The sequence below is a fragment of the Rhinopithecus roxellana genome, chromosome 4 (genome assembly GCF_007565055.1).
Source record: "Rhinopithecus roxellana isolate Shanxi Qingling chromosome 4, ASM756505v1, whole genome shotgun sequence".
NCBI lineage: Eukaryota > Metazoa > Chordata > Mammalia > Primates > Cercopithecidae > Rhinopithecus > Rhinopithecus roxellana.
In genome coordinates, this window is record NC_044552.1 from 26,227,514 (window position 1) to 26,249,040 (window position 21,527).

Below are 21,527 nucleotides of genomic sequence, written 5' to 3' on the forward strand. Positions count from 1 at the left end.
AACCTGCCTGTCTCTGTAGACTCCACCTCTGGGGACAGGGCACAGCTAAAAAACAACAGGGGAAGCAGCAGAGGCCTGTGCAGACCCGAACGACTCTGTCTGAAAGCTTTGAAGAGAGCAGTGGATCTCCCAACATGGAGGTTGAGATCTGAGAATGGACAGACTGCCTGCTCAAGTGGGTCCCTGACCCCTGAGTAGCCTAACTGGGAGACATCCCCAACTAGGGGCAGTCTGACACCCCACACTTCACAGGGTGGAGTACACCCCTGAGAGGAAGCTTCCAAAGCAAGAATCAGACAGGTACACTCGCTGTTCAGCAATATTCTATCTTCGGCAACCTCTGCTGCTGATACCCAGGCAAACAGGGTCTGGAGTGGACCTCAAGCAATCTCCAACAGACCTACAGCTGAGGGTCCTGACTATTAGAAGGAAAACTATCAAACAGGAAGAACACCTATACCAAAACCCCATCAGTACGTCACCATCATCAAAGACCAGAGGCAGATAAAACCACAAAGATGGGGAAGAAGCAGGGCAGAAAAGCTGGAAATTCAAAAAATAAGAGCGCATCTCCCCCTGCAAAGGAGCGCAGCTCATCGCCAGCAATGGATCAAAGCTGATCAGAGAATGACTTTGACGAGATGAGAGAAGAAGGCTTCAGTCCATCAAACTTCTCAGAGCTAAAGGAGGAACTACGTAACCAGCGCAAAGAAACTAAAAATCTTGAAAAAAGAGTGGAAGAATTGACAGCTAGAATAATTAATGCAGAGAAGGTCATAAATGAAATGACAGAGATGAAAACCATGACACGAGAAATATGGGACAAATCCACAAGCTTCAGTAACCGACTTGATCAACTGAAAGAAAGAGTATCAGTGATTGAGGATCAAATGAATGAAATGAAGCGAGAAGAGAAACCAAAAGAAAAAAGAAGAAAAAGAAATGAACAAAGCCTGCAAGAAGTATGGGATTATGTAAAAAGACCAAATCTACGTCTGATTGGGGTGCCTGAAAGTGAGGGGGAAAATGGAACCAAGTTGGAAAACACTCTTCAGGATATCATCCAGGAGAACTTCCCCAACCTAGTAGGGCAGGCCAACATTCAAATTCAGGAAATACAGAGAACACCACAAAGATACTCCTGGAGAAGAGCAACTCCAAGACACATAATTGCCAGATTCACCAAAGTTGAAATGAAGGAAAAAATCTTAAGGGCAGCCAGAGAGAAAGGTCGGGTTACCCACAAAGGGAAGCCCATCAGACTAACACCAGATCTCTTGGCAGAAACTCTACAAGCCAGAAGAGAGTGGGGGCCAATATTCAACGTTCTTAAAGAAAAGAATTTTCAACCCAGAATTTCATATCCAGCCAAACTAAGTTTCATCAGTGAAGGAGAAATAAAATCCTTTACAGATAAGCAAATGCTTAGAGATTTTGTCACCACCAGGCCTGCCTTACAAGAGATCCTGAAGGAAGCACTAAACATGGAAAGGAACAACCAGTACCAGCCATTGCAAAAACATGCCAAAATGTAAAGACCATCGAGGCTAGGAAGAAACTGCATCAACTAACGAGCAAAATAACCAGTTAATATCACAATGTCAGGATCAAGTTCACACATAACAATATTAACCTTAAATGTTAATGGACTAAATGCTCCAATTAAAAGACACAGACTGGCAAACTGGATAAAGAGTCAAGACCCATCAGTCTGTTGTATTCAGGAGACCCATCTCACATGCAGAGACACACATAGGCTCAAAATAAAGGGATGGAGGAAGATCCACCAAGCAAATGGAGAACAAAAAAAAGCAGGGGTTGCAATCCTAGTCTCTGATAAAATAGACTTTAAACCATCAAAGATCAAAAGAGACAAAGAAGGCCATTACATAATGGTAAAGGGATCAATTCAACAGGAAGAGCTAACTATCCTAAATATATATGCACCCAATACAGGAGCACCCAAATTCATAAAGCAAGTCCTTAGAGACTTACAAAGAGACTTAGACTCCCATACAATAATAATGGGAGACTTCAACACTCCACTGTCAACATTAGACAGATCAACGAGACAGAAAGTTAATAAGGATATCTAGGAATTGAACTCATCTCTGCACCAAGCAGACCTAATAGACATCTATAGAACTCTCCACCCCAAATCAACAGAATATACATTCTTCTCAGCACCACATCGCACTTATTCCAAAATTGACCACATAATTGGAAGTAAAGCACTCCTTAGCAAATGTAAAAGAACAGAAATTATAACAAACTGTCTCTCAGACCACAGTGCAATCAAACTAGAACTCAGGACTAAGAAACTCAATCAAAACCGCTCAACTACATGGAAACTGAACAACCTGTTCCTGAATGACTACTGCGTACATAACGAAATGAAGGCAGAAATAAAGATGTTCTTTGAAACCTATGAGAACAAAGATACAACATACCAGAATCTCTGGGACACATTTAAAGCAGTGTGTAGAGGGAAATTTATAGCACTAAATGCCCACAAGAGAAAGCTGGAAAGATCTAAAATTGACACTCTAACATCACAATTAAAAGAACTGGAGAAGCAAGAGCAAACACATTCAAAAGCTAGCAGAAGGCAAGAAATAACTAAGATCAGAGCAGAATTGAAGGAGATAGAGACATAAAAAACCCTCCAAAAAATCAATGAATCCAGGAGCTGGTTTTTTGAAAAAATCAGCAAAATTGACAGACCTCTAGCAAGACTAATAAAGAAGAAAAGAGAGAAGAATCAAATAGACACAATAAAAAAGGATAAAGGAGATATCACCACGGACCCCACAGAAATACAAACTACCATCAGAGAATACTATAAACACCTCTACGCAAATAAACTAGAAAATGTAGAAGAAATGGATAATTTCCTGGACACTTACACTCTTCCAAGACTAAACCAGGAAGAAGTTGAATCCCTGAATAGACCAATAGCAGGCTCTGAAATTGAGGCAATAATTAATAGCCTACCAACCACAAAAAGTCCAGGACCAGATGGATTTACAGCTGAATTCTACCAGAGGTACAAAGAGGAGCTGGTACCATTCCTTCTGAAACTATTCCAATCAATTGAAAAAGAGGGAATCCTCCCTAACTCATTTTATGAGGCCAACATCATCCTGACACCAAAGCCTGGCAGAGACACAACAAAAAAAGAGAATTTTAGACCAATATCCCTGATGAACATCGATGCAAAAATCCTCAATAAAATACTGGCAAACCAGATTCAGCAGCACATCAAAAAGCTTATCCACCATGATCAAGTGGGCTTCATCCCTGGGATGCAAGGCTGGTTCAACATTCGCAAATCAATAAACGTAATCCAGCATATAAACAGAACCAAAGACAAGAACCACATGATTATCTCAATAGATGCAGAAAAGGCTTTTGACAAAATTCAACAGCCCTTCATGCTAAAAACGCTCAATAAATTCAGTATTGATGGAACGTACCTCAAAATAATAAGAGCTATTTATGACAAACCCACAGTCAATATCATACTGAATGGGCAAAAACTGGAAAAATTCCCTTTGAAAACTGGCACAAGACAGGGATGCCCTCTCTCACCACTCCTATTCAACATAGTCTTGGAAGTTCTGGCTAGGGCAATCAGGCAAGAAAAAGAAATCAAGGGTATCCAGTTAGGAAAAGAAGAAGTCAAATTGTCCCTGTTTGCAGATGACATGATTGTATATTTAGAAAACCCCATTGTCTCAGCCCAAAATCTCCTTAAGCTGATAAGCAACTTCAGCAAAGTCTCAGGATACAAAATCAATGTGCAAAAATCACAAGCATTCTTATACACCAGTAACAGACAAACAGAGAGCCAAATCATGAATGAACTTCCATTCACAATTGCTTCAAAGAGAATCAAATACCTAGGAATCCAACTTACAAGGGATGTAAAGGACCTCTTCAAGGAGAACTACAAACCACTGCTCAGTGAAATAAAATAGGACACTAACAAATGGAAGAACATACCATGCTCATGGATAGGAAGAATCAATATCGTGAAAATGGCCATACTGCCCAAGGTTATTTATAGATTCAATGCCATCCCCATCAAGCTACCAATGAGTTTCTTCACAGAACTGGAAAAAACTGCTTCAAAGTTCATATGGAACCAAAAAAGAGCCCGCATTGCCAAGACAATCCTAAGTCAAAAGAACAAAGCTGGAGGCATCACGCTGCCTGACTTCAAACTATACTACAAGGCTACAGTAACCAAAACAGCATGGTACTGGTACCAAAACAGAGATATAGACCAATGGAACAGAACAGAGTCCTCAGAAATAAGACCACACATCTACAGCCATCTGATCTTTGACAAACCTGAAAGAAACAAGAAATGGGGAAAGGATTCCCTATTTAATAAATGGTGCTGGGAAAATTGGCTAGCCATAAGTAGAAAGCTGAAACTGGATCCTTTCCTTACTCCTTATACAAAAATTAATTCAAGATGGATTAGCGACTTAAATGTTAGACCTAATACCATAAAAATCCTAGAAGAAAACCTAGGTAGTACCATTCAGGACATAGGCATGGGCAAGGACTTCATGTCTAAAACACCAAAAGCAACAGCAGCAAAAGCCAAAATTGACAAATGGGATATGATTAAACTAAAGAGCTTCTGCACAGCAAAAGAAACTACCATCAGAGTGAACAGGCAACCTACAGAATGGGAGAAAATTTTTGCAATCTACTCATCTGACAAAGGGCTAATATCCAGAATCTACAAAGACTCAAACAAATTTACAAGAAAAAAACAAACAACCCCATCAAAAAGTGGGCAAAGGGTATGAACAGACATTTCTCAAAAGAAGACATTCATACAGCCAACAGACACATGAAAAAATGCTCATCATCACTCGCCATCAGAGAAATGCAAATCAAAACCACAATGAGATACCATCTCACACCAGTTAGAATGGCAATCATTAAAAAGTCAGGAAACAACAGGTGTTGGAGAGGATATGGAGAAATAGGAACACTTTTACACTGTTGGTGGGATTGTAAACTAGTTCAACCATTATGGAAAACAGTATGGCGATTCCTCAAGGATCTAGAACTAGATGTACCATATGACCCAGCCGTCCCACTACTGGGTATATACCCAAAGGATTATAAATCATGCTGCTATAAAGACCCATGCACACGTATGTTTATTGCGGCACTATTCACAATAGCAAAGACTTGGAATCAACCCAAATGTCCATCAGTGACAGACTGGATTAAGAAAATGTGGCACATATACACCATGGAATTTTATGCAGCCATAAAAAAGGATGAGTTTGCATCCTTTGTAGGGACATGGATGCAGCTGGAAACCATCATTCTTAGCAAACTATCACAAGAACAGAAAACCAAACACCGCATGTTCTCACTCATAGGTGGGAACTGAGCAATGAGATCACTTGGACTCGGGAAGGTGAACATCACACATCGGGGCCTATCATGGGGAGGGGGAGGGGGGAGGGATTGCATTGGGAGTTATACCTGATATAAATGACGAATTGATGGGCGCTGACGAGTTGATGGGTGCAGCACACCAACATGGCACAAGTATACATATGTAACAAACCTGCACGTTATGCACATGTACCCTAGAACTTAAAGTATAATAAAAAAAAAAGTTAAAAAAAAAAAGAAACTAATAAAAACAGGGAAATTGCTAAGAGAGATTTTAAATATTCATACCACAAAAAAGTGAAGTGATGGATATTTTAATTAACCTGGTTTAATCACGTGCATCAAAAAGTCACATAGTACCCTATAAATGCAGTTATTTGTCAATTAAAAATAATGAATTTAAAATTCTTTTGAAGTGCAACATTCTTAACTTTTTCTTGTTCAAATAAAGTTTTCTGTTTTTTTACTTTTTTGTTTTTAAGAATCATCTCTTAACTTCCATTAACTCAACTGATTCACTCTATTAACTTAAGAACTTTGTTCCTTAAGTTAAACATTTAATGATAATCAGGAAAGGCAAGGTTATGTTGCAATAAGATCTTAACTCACAGTAAAAAGTAGATCTTAGTGGCTTAATTCAATAAGCAGACTTAATTCCACAGTTATTCAAGTGACTCTGGTTATGGAGTTTCCAGCATCTCATACACCGTCATGCACCTATTTGCAAGTTCTATTGGCTAGTGTCAGTCAAATGACCCCAACCTAACAGCAGAAAAGACTGGGGAATATATAGGAGCTTTGGAATATTGGCGAGCACCATGGTCTCCAAAAGATATACTGTTATTATCTAAGGTAAGGACAAATACTCAAGACTGGTAAGTTTTTCTCTAGAACACACTTTCCTCCAAGTTGTATGCTGAGACTCAGTTCTTTTTTTTTTTTTTTTTTTTTTGAGATGGAGTCTCGCTCTGTCGCCCAGGCTGGAGTGCAGTGGCCGGATCTCAGCTCACCGCAAGCTCTGCCTCCCGGGTTTATGCCTTCTCCTGCCTCAGCCTCCCGAGTAGCTGGGACTACAGGCACCCGCCACCTCGCCCTGCTAGTTTTTTGTATTTTTTAGTAGAGACGGGGTTTCACCGTGTTAGCCAGGATGGTCTTGATCTCCTGACCTCATGATCCGCCCGTCTCGGCCTCCCAAAGTGCTGGGATTACAGGCTTGAGCCACCGCACCCGGCCTTTTTTTTTTTTTTTTTTTTTGAGATGGAGTCTCGCTCTGTTGCCCAGGCTGGAGTGCAGTGGCTGGATCTCAGCTCACTACAAGCTCCGCCTCCTGGGTTTACGCCATTCTCCTGCCTCAGCCTCCCGAGTAGCTGGGACTATAGGTGCCTGCCACCTCTCCCGGCTAGTTTTCTGTATTTTTTAGTAGAGACGGGGTTTCACCGTGTTAGCCAGGATGGTCTGGATCTCCTGACCTCGTGATCCGCCCGTCTCGGCCTCCCAAAGTGCTGAGATTACAGGCTTGAGCCACCACGCCCAGCCTGAGACTCAGTTCTTTACAGGATATACTTGTCATTTTAATTAAATTATCCATTAGAGATCATACTGTCCAATGAAATTTGGGTGCAAAAAAATAGTTGTTTCTATGAAAGTGTCAATGGAAGAAAGAGAAGATTTTGACTCTTTCATTAATAAAGAATCTTCCAGCATGTGTTCAGTGTGACGATGTTGAACCGTAAGAACATCCTAGAATATAATCTACTACCCACCTGGATTATAGGGCTTATGCTTCAACTAGAAAAATCAGATCTTGATGTCTCCCCAAACTTTGAGTCTTGTTCAATCCCCAGCCCTGCCTTTTCCCTTTGCAGGATCAAAAGCAAGGAGCTACACATAGAGACTGAGGACACCCGGGACAACCCAGCACATGCCTTCCCCATTTCCCCAGAAGCATCACACCCTTTTGATCCCTATGGTGAATGACGATGCCCACCCCAAGGAAGAGGACAAAATCGGCACAAAACTTTTGACTCCGTTCAGCATTTTGCTTGGGAAAAGTTCATACTATAACCCTGGGGAGCAGAATCTCAAGTGTCGATGCCTTTTTGTGTGCCGGTGTCCCTGTCTGACGACCTGCATGACAGCCTGAAGTACAGGAGATGAAGGTCCCAAGGAGACCTAGTTCTCCACTCTGACCTTGTCCATAAGAAGGAAGTGCCTGCCAAAGACTCCTCAGGCCCAGTGTGTGGGTGAGGGAGAAAGGAAGATGGGATGTCTGCTTTCGGGGTCATGGCCTTACATAACCTCACAGAAGCTCCCAGACTCTGTCTTCATGACAAAACTCAGAGACTGAGAGCTTCAGGGCTGGGCTCACATCAAAGGGGCCACAGTGTGTAGTGACCTTCCTCATAACCGGGAAGAGAGTGTCATCAGGAATCAATGCGTTACTGTGTCAATGACAAAGGGAGCTCAGACAAGGAATGGAATGGCTGTGAACAGGTACTCCCAATGAGGGACCCTAGAACCAGAGGGAGCTATGCCATTTGTCCTGTGGGCTCCACAAGAAACAAACTGCCCCTTACACCCCTCCACTGTGAGGAGGCTCTGGAGGCTGAGGTGCTCCACAAGGTTGGTATAGACATCTGCACACTGGAAGTCATTTCCAGCACCACAAGGATCTGGAAAATCCAGTCCTCCTTCCTAATAAGAGGGATGGGCACAATGCTGACTATCAGCCTCCCATGCACAGGATGGTGTGTGTGAGAGGTGTGCGTGTTACCCAGGCTCGGCCAATCAGAATCTTTCCTAAAGTTGTTAAAACTCTGGTAGACATTCTAGAAATATATATAACAGAGACAGATAAACACACACACACACACACACACAGAGAGAGAGAGAGAGAGAGAAGAAGTGATAAGGAAGAGAAATGCAGAAAAATAGATGCAAAAGGAAACATGGAGATAGAAAAAAATGCAGATAAACAGTGACAATGGATTAGAAAAATAGAAAGAAAGGCAACAATGTAGTGAAAGACACAAGGGGACAGAGACAAAGATGCAGAGAGACGTGTAGAAAGAACTATACAGGGACAAAGAGACACAGAGAAAGAGAGACAGATGCCCAGATAGAGATATAACAGAGAGAGGTGAAGATCTCATTGAGTATCTGGAACTAGTCACTTCTGAAATCAACTTGACTCTAGGCTTCCTTTGTACCATGAACAAAATATATTTGGGATTCTACCATTTAGACTCAAAAATAGTACTTTTATTGCTGGTTTTGCTTTCTTAAAAATAAAATTTATTCTTGATCGATGTGATTTCCAGAATGTTTGAAATACCAGTGACCAAGGATCACCATATCTGTCCCCAAACAATTCCACCTTGCTTACTTACACAGCACTCACCAAACCAGAAGAGAGGCTGGGGTATTCTCAGGCCACTGCACTGAACATCAATATTAAAGAACCATCAATGATATGACAATTGAAGTGATTTTCTACCTACTCTGCCCACCCTGACTTCACACCCCAAAATACTTTCAGTGTCTTTTCAAGGTACAACCCTCCTGGCCACAGGTTGGCTGGGTCACCTCAAGGTTGTTCCTTCATTCTGCAGTGATTTCCTGCCTCTGCTCAATTAAGGAAATTGAGAATACAGATAACTCTAGATCATGTTTAATTATGTAAAAAAGCTCTAAAGTCACGTAATGGATTTCATGTGCTTCTCTTGAGCAGTCTGAGGAGAGAACAGAAACAGAAACCCCTTGGGGCCTGAGTAGATGCAGCTGGCCATGCACAGGCAGAGGCTCTGGGTCAGTGCAGGAAGCAGAGTCACAGCCAGCGCCTTGGGGTGGAGATGAAGGGAGATGACCTGGTGGCTGCATGACAGCCACTGTAGAACTCTGATCTCAGGGGGACAGGCTGACACAGGCAGCTGGGAATTCTGGGCAGGGACAAGCAGGCATTACAGAAGAGTGATAACCAATTCCAGTTAAAATAGTCTCAGGAGTCAGTGCAGGAGCCCTGGAGAAGAGAGAAGAGGGATGATCAGCACAGGGCATGCTGGTGGGCCTGCCATCTCCCCCACCCCTTGCCCCCTGCAGCTTCAGACAGAGAAAGTTGAGGTTCAGGGTGATGACGTCCAGGGTGATGAAGTGATAAGGAAGATACGTCACCTCCCCCAAGATCTGTGCAAAGGTGAAATCAGCTCATGAGAACATAGAACTTCAGCTTGATGCAGATGTATAGGAAGTAGGGGAATAGCTGTTATTCTTCTGGGGAATATGAAGGGTTCAATCTTTTTAGGAAATTGGATGATACCTCATCTCCACCACTAGTGGCCTCTTTCAGTCACTGGAAAATGCCTACAGGCAGGAGCCACCAAAATGTGGCACAAAGTGGGCATCATCCTAGTGTCTAACATTTAAGCTGTGGTTCTGGCTCCACATTTCACAAGAAGATGCTACCAAAGTTAAGGCTTGGTTCTGGGAAACAACCTATGGAGATTCCCAGAAACTGGCAAACCTCGCCTAAGTCTTGATCCCCATAGCAGCAAACAGGCCATGAACAGAGACCACTGTGGTCAGGTCCACTCAGCTCATGCTCTTCCCTCTTACACCTGTGCCCTCCCCGGATCATTGGATCATGGCTGAAATAGTACCTGCTGGTGGAGGCCCTTGAGGTCCTACAAAAGGAGGTTATGCAGAGAAAGGTCTCATTACACTAACAGCTACTCTCTCAACCCAAAGGAAAATGACACGTGTGACTTAATTAGAGTTATATTCTCTTCCCATCCATGTTCTTCAAGGCCTTAAGCACCTTAATTGAAAATCCCCTGAAACAAAGGAAATCGTCACTAGAAGGCAAGGAGGCTGAGGCTCTGACCCTCTTCATGGAGGAAGCTTTTAGAGAGGAGCCAGTGAGACAATGATGAATGGTAAGGACGCCCTGGAATAAGCTCTATCAGTCAGCTCTGTGACAGGGCTGCCTTTCAACCAGTAAAATCAGATTCCAATGCCTCCTCCAATCTTGTCCTGTCTCCTCCCACCTCCAGCCCAGCCTTCTTCCTCTCAGGGTCAGGAGGAAAGAGCTACAACTAGAGACAGGATATCTCTGAACAAAGGATCTGGATCGCAGCCCATCTTCCCCTTTTCCCCTGGGGTTTCTCACCTTTCTGACTCCTCTGACGGATGATAAGGCCCAGCCCAAAGAAGATGAGCCCCAGCACGAAGCCTCCAATGCCACTCAGCATCTTGCTCTGGGCAGACTCAGACTGAGCCCCTAAGGAGCAGAGCCTGAGTGTTAGTGCTTGTCCACACACCCCATAGCATCCCTGCTGAGGAGCTGAAGTCCAGTCTGAGGTGCAGGAGTTGAAGGCGTCAAAGTAACCTAGTTCTCCATTCAGACCACCCCTAAGGGAGGGAAAGACCAGCCAATAGGTCCTTGGATACAGTGAGTAGGTGAGAAAGTAGGGAAGCAAATCTCTGCTCCTCAGGAACTCATGCATAACCTTAGACCCTAAGATCTCAATCACCAGCCCTAAGAATCAGTCCCTCAGAGCTATCATGACTGGGATCCAGAGCAGCAGTATGCAGAGTAATTTCCCTAGCATCTGGAAAGGTGATGAGATCAGGATTCCTCTGATGCGCTTGCCATGGAGCAAGAGGTGCTCTAGTCTCCTGTGATTCCCAGCTCAGTAGTGACATCAGGGATAAGAGATGGGAAGGAATGGATCAGAAGGAGCTGTTTGTCTTGTGGGGCCCATAGTAACAGAAACTCAAGATCCCCTTACGCCACTCCACGGTGATGGGGCTCTGGAGGCTGGGGTGCTCCACGTGGCAGGTGTAGACATCTCCCCGCTGGGGAGTCATTTCCAGCATCACCAGGATCTGGAAGGTCCAGTCACCATTCCTAATGAGGGGGGTGGACACAACGCCGACTGTCTCCTCCTGATTGTTCCGAAACCACCGGACTTTGATCTGGCCTGGATAGAAATCTGTCACTGAGCAGACCAGCAGGTTGTGGTGGTTAAGGGCCTCTGTTCTGGATGGGGAGATGGTCACTGTGGGCTCCACTGAGGGCAGTAACAGACAGGAAAAGACATAGGAGTGAGATGTGAGATCACACAGCACGTCTGCCATGAGGAAGGGTCCCTCCTTGGAACCAGAGTGGAAAGATACCTGGAGTCCAAGTCTTGGATTAAGGTTCATTCAACAAATATAAATTTGACAATCACTGAGAATCCAAAGATAAACAACATACCATGGTGCCTGCCTTTATAGAATGTGCAATCTAGTAACAGACAGCAAAAAACAAAAAGAATCTTATTTCAAAAATTTGTAATATTTGAAAAAAAAAGTAGGCAGGTCTTCAAAACAAATAACACTGATCAAACATCATGTTTGCCCATAACTCGATTCCTTTATCTTCTCAGATTGCTGCTCATAGTAAAAAAAAAAATGACACATCTTTCCCCGCCTCTTTACAAATCTCATCCTTTACCTTTCAGGTCGCTTTATTGCATTTCCTTTATTCTCTTAGTGTGAAACTATAGCAAATATTTAATTTAATGTGTGACTTTTTTATTTAGTAATATGTTCTCTCATTTTCTTTTTTTCTTAGTTTCTTTTTAACACACAGGTGAGTTTAATTACCAGCTGCCTATCCTACTCCATTTCCTTGCTATTGAGAATTACTTTCTTGTTCTGAAATCAGACATTATCATGTATGTTCTCCATAGAAAATATTCTGAGATCCGTGCAGAGGTCAGCCTGGGTTAATGAGCCTGTAATGTGAACATATAATATAATTGGGATTTGCTGAGGTCAGCAGGTTGCACCCCAATTAAACGGCACTCTTGATCCATCATCCATAAGGAATCACAGTTTCTGCTCGAACTTGAACTTTTCTTTAGGTTCTCCTTCCTGGTGTCCAACTGAAATCACAGTCAGCTATGTGGCTTTATAAGATTTGTTCATCTTAAATAGACCGGGAGTAAAAATAGAGGGCACAAATTTATGAGAAAAGACGATAAAATATATTTTATGGAAATAGAACTGGAGTAGCAAAAATATAAGTACTTGCTGGCAGTAGGATGTGAGTCAAAAGAAGGCAAGGGAGTATAAAGTAAATTAAAAGTTTTGTGAACCTGCACAGATAACACTGGGATCCGACTAGGGATTGATTAATCAGTGAATTTTCAATGCCTTGAAAGTATCATTTTGTCCCATTAACACGGAGAACAAACAGGAATAGACTCATTGCTGCTTCTGTTCAAAACTGGCTTTAAGAAGGCCTTACATCCCTTAGACTCTATAGAGGTGTAGTGAGGAATATAAAGAATGTTGTATACTTTGGGAGACTTAAGGTCTTGGTGAGGAATTGTGGGCGATTACTTGAAGCGTTTATCATGTACCAACATTAGGATATATAAAGTGGTGATGCTAATCTCTAATGCACAAGCAACTGTGAGATTAAATGACATCACATATATGGTATTTGATAAGGCCACTGTCTAGAAATAAGTGCTCACTAAATGGGTAAAATTAACTTTCAGAATGTTTATTTCTGAAGTGGATAGTGATGTGGGGAGGGGAGAACCTAGGCCAAAAGCAATCTGAAACTATTTTTATCCAATAATATAATGGCTTCAATCTATTTATTCCCAAACTTCTGCCCTTTGCATTGTGCCTTTTGTTCAGCTTTTGTAAGAAGTTAAAACTCTGCCTTACAACATCATTCAAGCATTGTTTTTATTTTTAGCAAACACTTTTTTCCTCAGACTTTGTATTCACAAACTCTATTAATATCCAAGTCAATAAGAGTTTAAAGCATTAAGCAAAATGATATAAAATAATTAATAAAGTCTATTTGTAAGCCTCTGTTTTTTCTTGAACCTAAGTGGACTGGCAGCTGAGTACATTTATTCATGAATTTAACAGAAGATCATTGAGCTTATACCACATACCAGTCAATGTGTCAGGTACCAGGCATACAATAATTTAAACAGTCTCTCGCCTCGAAGACCTCTGCGATTAGTGATAGCCATTTAAGAAAACAGAATTACGATGAATAATGATTTGAAGCCAAAAAGTCAAAATATCTTATTTCGCAACTGTAACTGCTGGATGCCCTGCGCGCAGTTGTGGCGCAGCCCTAACTCCACCAGGCCAAGCCTGAAGCTTCCTGTGGTGCGAGCTGCGCACGTGGGCCTTGCTGGGTGGGGCAGTGTTAGCGGGGCAGGTGAGCAGGGGAAGAGGGTGGGCATTCGGGGCACAGAGAACTGCTTAGCCAAGGCAAGGCACGAGGAGGCAAACGCATAAGGCACGAGGCGAGAAACGTGCGGAGCAGAGGACGAGGCTGATGGACCGGGAGGCTGGGGGGACTCTAGGCAGCCTGGCCAACTCTGCTTGCCCCCTGCTCTGCCCTAGGTCCTGCCCCTCCGACGCACCAACCCCCCCGCCCCCGCCGCCGCCTCCTGTCCCCTGGGGTGGAATGAACGGATCTCAGATTTCAGAGGCCGCGCCCCCATCGCCCCTCCCGGCACAGAGACTCGGGGCCTTGGCCGAGGGTGGGCCTCACGGAGGGGCGACGATGCTCACCTCTCCTCTGCAAGATCCCGCGGTAAGCCACCTCGTAGTTGTGCATGCACACCGTGTCCAATTCCGCCCGGGTCCTCTCCAGGATGTCCTTCTGGCTGTTCCAGTACTCGGCGTCAGGCCGCCCCTGCGGCGTCACCGCCCGGTACACCCCCACGTCGCTGTCGAAGCGCACGTACTCCTCTCGGTTATAGATGTATCTGGTCACACTTCGCACGCGCTCCGTCCCGTTGGTGAAGTAGCACAGGCCCTTAAACTGGTACACGAAATCCTCTGCGGGGAATCACCAGCGGGTCAGTCAGGCCCCAGCTAAGCCCCAGCTCAGCCGCCCACGCAGCCGCCGCCCTGACCCGCCTGGAGCTGTGGAACTGAGCGCACGACCTCCAGTTCCCGCCCGCCAGTGCCTGGCGCTCCAGACCTGGGATCCTCCCGGCGGCTCTGCCCAGCCCTGCCCGCCCTCTCTGGGGGCTTCGGGAATCTGCCTTCCTACATCCAGGAAAGGGAGGAAAACCCTGTCCCAGCCTGAGCCTGTGAACCCAGCGAAGAGGCAGTCGGGCTGATTTTACATGGACCTCTGCACTTAGGGGGATCAGGGCGTTCTCGCATGAAATCCCATTTTTCATGGAGCTCCTGGAAACCTCAGAGATAAAGTTATCCACATAAACCTGAAAGTTCAACGGAATGATGAGATAGGTCCAGGAATTAACCCTGTCCTCGTTCTGATACGCGTATTCTCTTGCTCCCTGGGTAAAATATCTTCCTTCCCGGAAGGAAGGATTTACCCTCCCAAGTCTCATTGAGGTTCACTCCCTTCTATGCTGGAAAGGACCTACACCTCTGAGTCCTAGATAGAAACATTTATTCATGGAAAGAGCACAAGCTTTTGAATTTGATAAACTAGATTCCAATTAAACTGTGGCAGTCACCAGCTTGGGCAGGTTATGTAACAGAATATCCATATCACAAATATAATTGTGTAAAAGAAAATCATATCTACACACAGGATGTTAGAAGGAGTGAGAGAGAATTTATGTAAAGTATTGTTCTGTGTCTGAAGTGAGTGGTTTCACAGTATGTGTTATTTCCTTTCTTTACATCCTTCTTTCTGCTAAATTTAGTCCACCATCAACTCGGGTCTCTGAATCCCACTCAAGTCACCATTTGCCCATAAATCAGTGAAACCTGAAGACTCCCTGTCTGTGGTCAGCCAGGCAGCTTCCCTCAGTACCAAGATTTTGTCTCCACAAATGCTCCAGTCAGTCAGGAATACAGACTACTTTTCCTCAAATACGGAGACTACAGACACCATTGCTGCCTTACATTTCCCAGTGCAGGATCTCATAATATTTAGTCCAGGCAAAGTCCTAGGGCAGGCTGAAAGGACAAATGCTGCTGTGTCTTTGGAGAAATTCATATCTTCAAAAATAACCCCATGCTCACTTTGTCCTATCACTGGTAGTAAATGTGCACTTTTTCTCCTCTTTCCTCCTCTCTCCTCCTCTTCCAGGCTTAAGCCTGTAGGATGGGGATTGGATTGTACTCACCTCATCACTAAAAGATAAATGGGAATGCAACATAGCTTTCTTTCCCAAAAGAGAGGAAATGTTGATGAAAGATTGTGTCCGAGATCATAGAGATCACCATCCCCCATACCCCAGCCCAAGGACAGCCTGTTCCCAGAGTGGAGGCTCTGGAGAGCAGCCGCCCTGCACTTACCAGGAAAGTCTCTGCCCTCAGCCACTGGAGTGCTCAGCATCGCCAGCATCAAGGTCACAGTTGCTGCCCGAAGGCCGCCAGGGATCCACAAAGCCTTCTTCCAAGACATAACTGAGACGAAGGGAAAAGTAGTGGTAGTCAACACAGCTCGGACCTGATGGATCATGATGTACCTGTCAGAAAGAATAAAAACCTGTGGATTTTCCGTGCGTGGTAGGATTGGATGATCCCTTGGAAAAGAACCAATCAGCACTGGAGCTGAAGGACCTCATCTGTCTCTGGGCAGACATTTTTTGTGTGAAGGTTCTCAATCCAGTGCCTGGCACTGTGACATCTTCAAACTGCACGGGATGAACATTTGAGGCGAAAATTTCCTCTCAATTATAGAAGAGCTGAAGATTGGATGCCTCAGGGATTTTGAGAGGCAAAAGATAAATGCGATTCAACAGTAAACATCTCTGTAATATTGATTAAAAACCAGTTATTATACTTGGGATTTTTAAAAAAGCAAATTAAGTGGGGATCATATTTCAGGGGAGAGAAAATTGCTGTTACCGAAATTTTTAGTGCTGTTGTCTTAGACACATTGAAGAACCTTAAGTTTGGGTGAAAAGAGCAAAGTTCTTAGAAGGAAATAATGGTGAGTTGCAGTTCCATCGCTAATGTGCTTTAGGAGAGTCAACAAATTACTGAATTTATTTTCGCCCCAGGCTTCTCTTTGTAAAATGTGGGTCATGTTTCATGCATGTTACATCTAGATCTTAACATATACAAATTTAAGATTAATTTGTCTTGTTTAATATTACAAAAGGCTCCTCAACTGTTATGTGTAACTATCAGGTTAATATGTGGAACAAGAAAACAAGCCAAAAAAAAATTGACACCCACCCCTGCTGGTACATGATTCTTCATTATGCAAGAATATATTGTATTTATGCTCTTCAAGTGAAAGTATTTGAAAAATCAATTAAGTTGACATTTCTCTTTTAAGTTCTTCAGCTGTTTAAATCCTCCCCGAACCATGAAATAGGTGCATCTGATATCAGCAAAGGCACAATACACAAACCTTTACAGTATTCAGACACAGTCATGTTTATTTTTGAAGAGACAGAGTAAAAGCTATAGAGAAGTATTTCTTAGGTTCTGAATAGTACTAATGATGGAGAAAGTGTTTAGACTCACAGATTTACTGTGCCAGCCCTAAACATCAAATCCCAAATGGCAGAAGTATCAATGTGTTTTTTTCAATTCTATTTTTTTTAACAGTTCCTTATGGATATATCCACATCATGTGTTTTTATAAATAATCTTATAACTTATCAGGCTGCTCTTGCCAGTGACTAGGGACAGTACTTATGGTTATAAAGCAATTAGAACAATGTCTGGCAAACATTACTTCTGACCTCAACCAAGGCAGTAAATATCTCCATCTCTCTTCTTCTCTCCCTTTCTTCCTTTATCTTCCCGAAATTTTAGGTTCTGCTTTTAAAGTAGAGAATACAATCTAAAATCAGAATATAAGTTTGCCAGGTAAAAAGAAGAAAGAGGCAACAGCAAGAGGTTTGCAATAGTGGCACATGAAAGTATTGAGCCACTCCAATGTTCTGTATTATTCAGTGCAGAATTCTAGAGCACCTGAGACTGGGAAAGTTGCCACTGGGTGTCCAGCAGCAGTGGTGTACTCAGGATCAGGGTAAACCCAGTCTAAGGAGGGTCTCTACTGCTGTGATGGGCGCATAAAGGAGGAACCATACTCACACCTGGAATGGAGTTGGGGCAAGGAAGAATAGGCAGAGAGACCTGAAGATGCCCTCAGTGTCCTTCCTTAGCCCCCACCTCAGTGTCCCTCAGAATACAGGCTTCTAATCCATCCTCTCCTTCCTGTCTAAGGGGAAAACTTCCCACAGGTTTATTCTGAGGCAAAGGCTGCATCAGATCTGGGGATTCCCCAGTCTCACAGGCCTCTTCACACAGACTTTTCAGCTAGCAACAAGTGTCACTTTAGAGCCTTTTTCTGATTAGCTAAAACCTCACTGGAAAGGTTTTGCTTCGGGCTTCTGCCAGCTCTGTCTGCCTGACCCAGCCTTCTCTACAGTTGTCTACCTTGGCTGTATCCTTGCTGCATTATTCAGGGCATTCAGGCAGAATAAGGCCAGAGAAGAAAGAAACTAGGTCAAGCATCCTTATTTAGAGTGTCTCACCTGGATCGCCTGTCTAGCCTCTGTGGGGGCAGAGCAATTAGAGCATTTACCCCATGTGGGTAAATGGGCTAAAAAGACACTGCCATTAGTAGGGAGGGTCAGGGTTACAGTAGGGAGACTGTCTTCAAGGGGCATTCTCTCTTCTTTCAGTGCGGAAGAAAAAGTCATGGACTCCTTCTTTGCGGAATCAAGGGAGAAATCATCTTCCCTGGTCAGCATCTCTTGGAATCTGTGCTTGGTCAGCGGAGTTGAATGTGAACATAGGAGTCATCCTGTCACCAGAAGGACCATCCAGGACCCTATCCTGCATTTACTTCAGGAATCAAGATCACTGTATATTCTGAAAGGTTCTGTGGCCTCCTTAATGCCAATGGTAATGTAACTAGAAATGCTGCTCCCAGAATATTGGTTTCCTTTAATTAAAATTTATCAAGCAATTATCCCTAAATTTTTCAAAATTTTTTGTGAAGCCACTTACATATTTCTTTTATATCAACTCCTAGGTAACCAGTTATATATAAGAATTTTTCGTGGCACATATAAACTAGGTCCTTTCTCTTGGCACAAAGTTATCTCTTTAAAATCTCAGTCTAGAGAATCTGAAGAAAGAGCCAAATCAGTAGCATTCAGGGGCTGTGTTCAGACAGTGGCTCCCACAAGCAAGTGGCCATGGTGAAACTCCAGGGTGGAAGTCAGATGAGAATTGGAGGATGATGGAGGGTGAAGGAGTAGGAGCATGGGAAAAGCTTTAGCAGGAAGATAGAAAATCAGTTGGTACAAGGCATTTGGAACATTTGAGGGGAAATGAGGAATGTGGGTGATCTTGGCACAGAAGCCCAGATCTCACTAGTCCCATGGCTCCTCATGCTGTATGAAAATAGCCCTTAAAGACAGAAGACTGGGACGAAAACCAAGCTGCCTGCAGTTATGCTGTACAATGAAGCTCTGTTTCCCAATCTATCTTTTCAGGTTCCTTCTTCCTGTCAATCTCCTCATTCACACATCGCCTCAGTTGGACCACTGGTGATTAAACCACCCAGAGCTAACCTACACATGTCACTCTTTCCAGCACACCTCTGCTTGTCTCTACTTCTGGTTCCCTAGTGATGCCTGGGATATTTCCAGAGACAGCTCTTCCCCCGGCCTCTAGATTAGTAGTCACCATGTTCCTTCATTCCCAGAAAAAAAACTTCAATATCTCTTTGTGAGATCTTTATCATGTCTCCTTTTTCTATAAGTTCTTACCAGTAAAGACAGGCCCTAATATTCAGCCACATAAAAATATATATAGTTCTTGAGTACTTAAACCCATATCCAAGTCCTCAAGAACTCATGTGTCCAAGGACTCAGCTCAAGGCCATGGTTCATGCAAAACAGCAACATTAGCAGTAATATTTGGGGGAGAGTACTCTTATATCCTCAGATAGGAAAACTTAAGATATTCCATTTAAATCACAATGACACATCACCTCACATCTGTCAGAATGGCTATTATCAAAAAGACAAAAGATAACAAGTGTTAAGGATGTAGACAAAAGGAAATATTTGTACACTGTTGGTGGGAATGTAAATTAGTACAACCGTTATAGAAAACAAAGTGGAAGTTCCTCAAAAAGTAAAAATAGAACTACCGTTATAGAAAACAAAGTGGAAGTTCCTCAAAAAGTAAAAATAGAACTATCATATGATGTAGTAATCCCATATGCAGGATGTAGACAAAGAATTTAAAATTAGTATCTTGAAAATATAACTATACTCCTATGTTCCTTGCAGCATTATTCACAATAGTCAAGGTATAGAATCAGCCTGTGTCATTCAGCAGATGAATAGATAAAGAAAATGTAGTATGTATACACAATTAAATCCTATTCATGCTTTAAAAAGAAGGAAATGCTGTTGCAAGTCAAGAAGTGACTGAGGTAGGTCTCAATCAATTAAAGGTTTATTTTGCCAAGGTTGAGGAATACAGCTGGGAAAAATACAAATCACAGGAGCATCTGTGATCCATGTTTTTGCCAAAGAGAATTTTGAGAACTTTCAGTGTTTAAAGGAGAAAGAGCAAGCAGGAGGGGAAGGAGAAAAAAAAGAGGGAAGAGTAGGCCATGACACAAGTGGTTACATTCCTGAGTCTTTGATTAGCTTCAGTAAATCTGCATTTTACTTGTGAAAAGAGAGTAGAGGAAAAAGTTGATTATTAATTATCTTATGCTCAGTAAATCTACCTTTTACATAAAATTAAGTAAACATGTGAAAAGAGGGAAAGAGTAGAGGAAATGAGGTTATGACACAGGGTTGTGAAATTACCATCTTCTGTTTGGGAACAAAAGGAAGACAGTATTGCTGCCTCAGTCCTCAAGATTAACTTTCCCTTGGTGTAATGAGTTTGGGGTCCCAAGATTCTATTTTTCTTTCACACTGTTATTTGTGACAACATGCATGAACCCAGAGGACATTATGCTAAGTGAAATAAGCCAGACACAGAAAGACAAGTAATGCATGATCTTACTTATATGAGAAATCTAAAAAATCCCATTTTTGAATTGAATTGTTTCTTTATTTTATTTTGTTTTATGTTCTAGAGTACATGTGTAGGACATGCAGGTTTGTTACATGGGAAAATGTGTGGCATGGCGGTTTGCTGCACCAATCAACCCATCACCTAGGTATAAAGCCCAGCATGCATGAGCTATTTATCCTGATGTTCTCCCTGCCCCTGCCCCTCACAGGCCCCAGTGTGTGCTGTTCCCCTCCCTGTGTCCATGTGTTCTCATTGTTCAGCTCCCACTTATTAGTGAGAACATGCAGTATTTGGTTTTCTGTTCCTGCATTAGTTTGCTCAGGATAATGGCTTCCAGCTCCATCCATGTCCCTGCAAAGGACATAATCTCATTCCTTTTGATGGCTGCATAGTATTCCATGGTGTATATGTACCGTATTTTCTTTATCCAGTCTATCACTGATGGACATTTGGGTTGATTCCATACCTTTGTTATTGTGAATAGTGCTTCAATAAACATACACATGTGTGTATCTTTATAATAGAATGATTTATATTCCTTTGAGTATATACCCAATGATATGGTTTGGCTGTGTCCCACCCAAATCTCAACTTGAATTATATCTCCCAGAATTCCCACGTGTTGTGAGAGGGACCCAGTGGGAGGTAATTTGATCATGGGGACCAGTCTTTCCCATGCTATTCTCATAAGAGTGAATAAGTCTCACAATATCTGATGGGTTTATCAGAGGTTTCTGATTTTGTTTCTTCCTTATTTTCTCTTGCTGCAGCCATGTAAGAAGTGTCTTTCACCTCCCACCGTGATTCTGAGGCCTCCCCAGTCATGTGGAACTGTAAGTCCAATTAAACCTCTTATTCTTCCCAGTCTCCAGTATGTCTTCATCAGCAGTGTGAAATGAACTCATATAGTGAATTGGTTCCAGGAGTGGGGTGTTCTTGAAAAGATACCTAAAAATGTGGAAGCAACTTTGGACTGGGTAACAGACAGATGTTGGAACAGTTTGGAGGGCTCCGAAGAAGATAGGAAAATGTGGGAAAGTTTGGAACCTACTAGAGATTTGTTGAAT

At 42.9% G+C, this 21,527-nt stretch overlaps 1 protein-coding gene and 1 long non-coding RNA gene across 3 annotated transcripts; one reads left to right on the plus strand and one right to left on the minus strand.

Annotated features, from left to right (window-relative positions):
* Nucleotides 1-8,672: 8,672 nt before the first annotated feature.
* On the minus strand, nucleotides 8,673-16,060 carry LOC104673850 (HLA class II histocompatibility antigen, DQ beta 1 chain). 2 transcript variants are annotated; one of them, XM_030928591.1, is made up of 5 exons: nucleotides 15,742-16,060; nucleotides 14,029-14,298; nucleotides 11,220-11,501; nucleotides 10,598-10,708; nucleotides 8,673-9,451 (listed from the first exon to the last, which is right to left on the minus strand). In XM_030928591.1, the coding sequence occupies exons 1-5, from the start codon at nucleotides 15,905-15,907 to the stop codon at nucleotides 9,438-9,440; spliced, it is 843 nt and encodes a 280-aa protein (XP_030784451.1). In that variant the 5' UTR covers nucleotides 15,908-16,060; the 3' UTR covers nucleotides 8,673-9,437. The 2 variants fall into 2 exon arrangements, with proteins under 2 accessions (XP_030784451.1, XP_010376315.2); XM_010378013.2 differs by lacking the exon at nucleotides 8,673-9,451 and having other exon boundaries at nucleotides 9,474-10,708.
* Nucleotides 16,061-17,813: 1,753 nt separating this feature from the next.
* Nucleotides 17,814-21,279, plus strand: LOC115896885. Its single transcript, XR_004056795.1, has 3 exons — nucleotides 17,814-17,913; nucleotides 18,093-18,315; nucleotides 21,231-21,279. It is a non-coding gene; the product is annotated as an uncharacterized LOC115896885 (long non-coding RNA).
* Nucleotides 21,280-21,527: the final 248 nt, after the last annotated feature.

Bases quoted from the DNA above. Each gene is read 5' to 3' on its own strand.
- LOC104673850 (XM_010378013.2), bottom strand. From the start codon at position 15,907: ATGATCCATCAGGTCCGAGCTGTGTTGACTACCACTACTTTTCCCTTC. The intron at 14,299-15,741 runs GTAAGTGCAGGG...GATTCCCCGCAG, and splicing joins TGAGGGCAGAGACTTTCCTG to AGGATTTCGTGTACCAGTTT. The intron at 10,709-11,219 runs GTAAGGGGATCT...TCTGCTCCTTAG, and splicing joins CCCCATCACCGTGGAGTGGC to GGGCTCAGTCTGAGTCTGCC.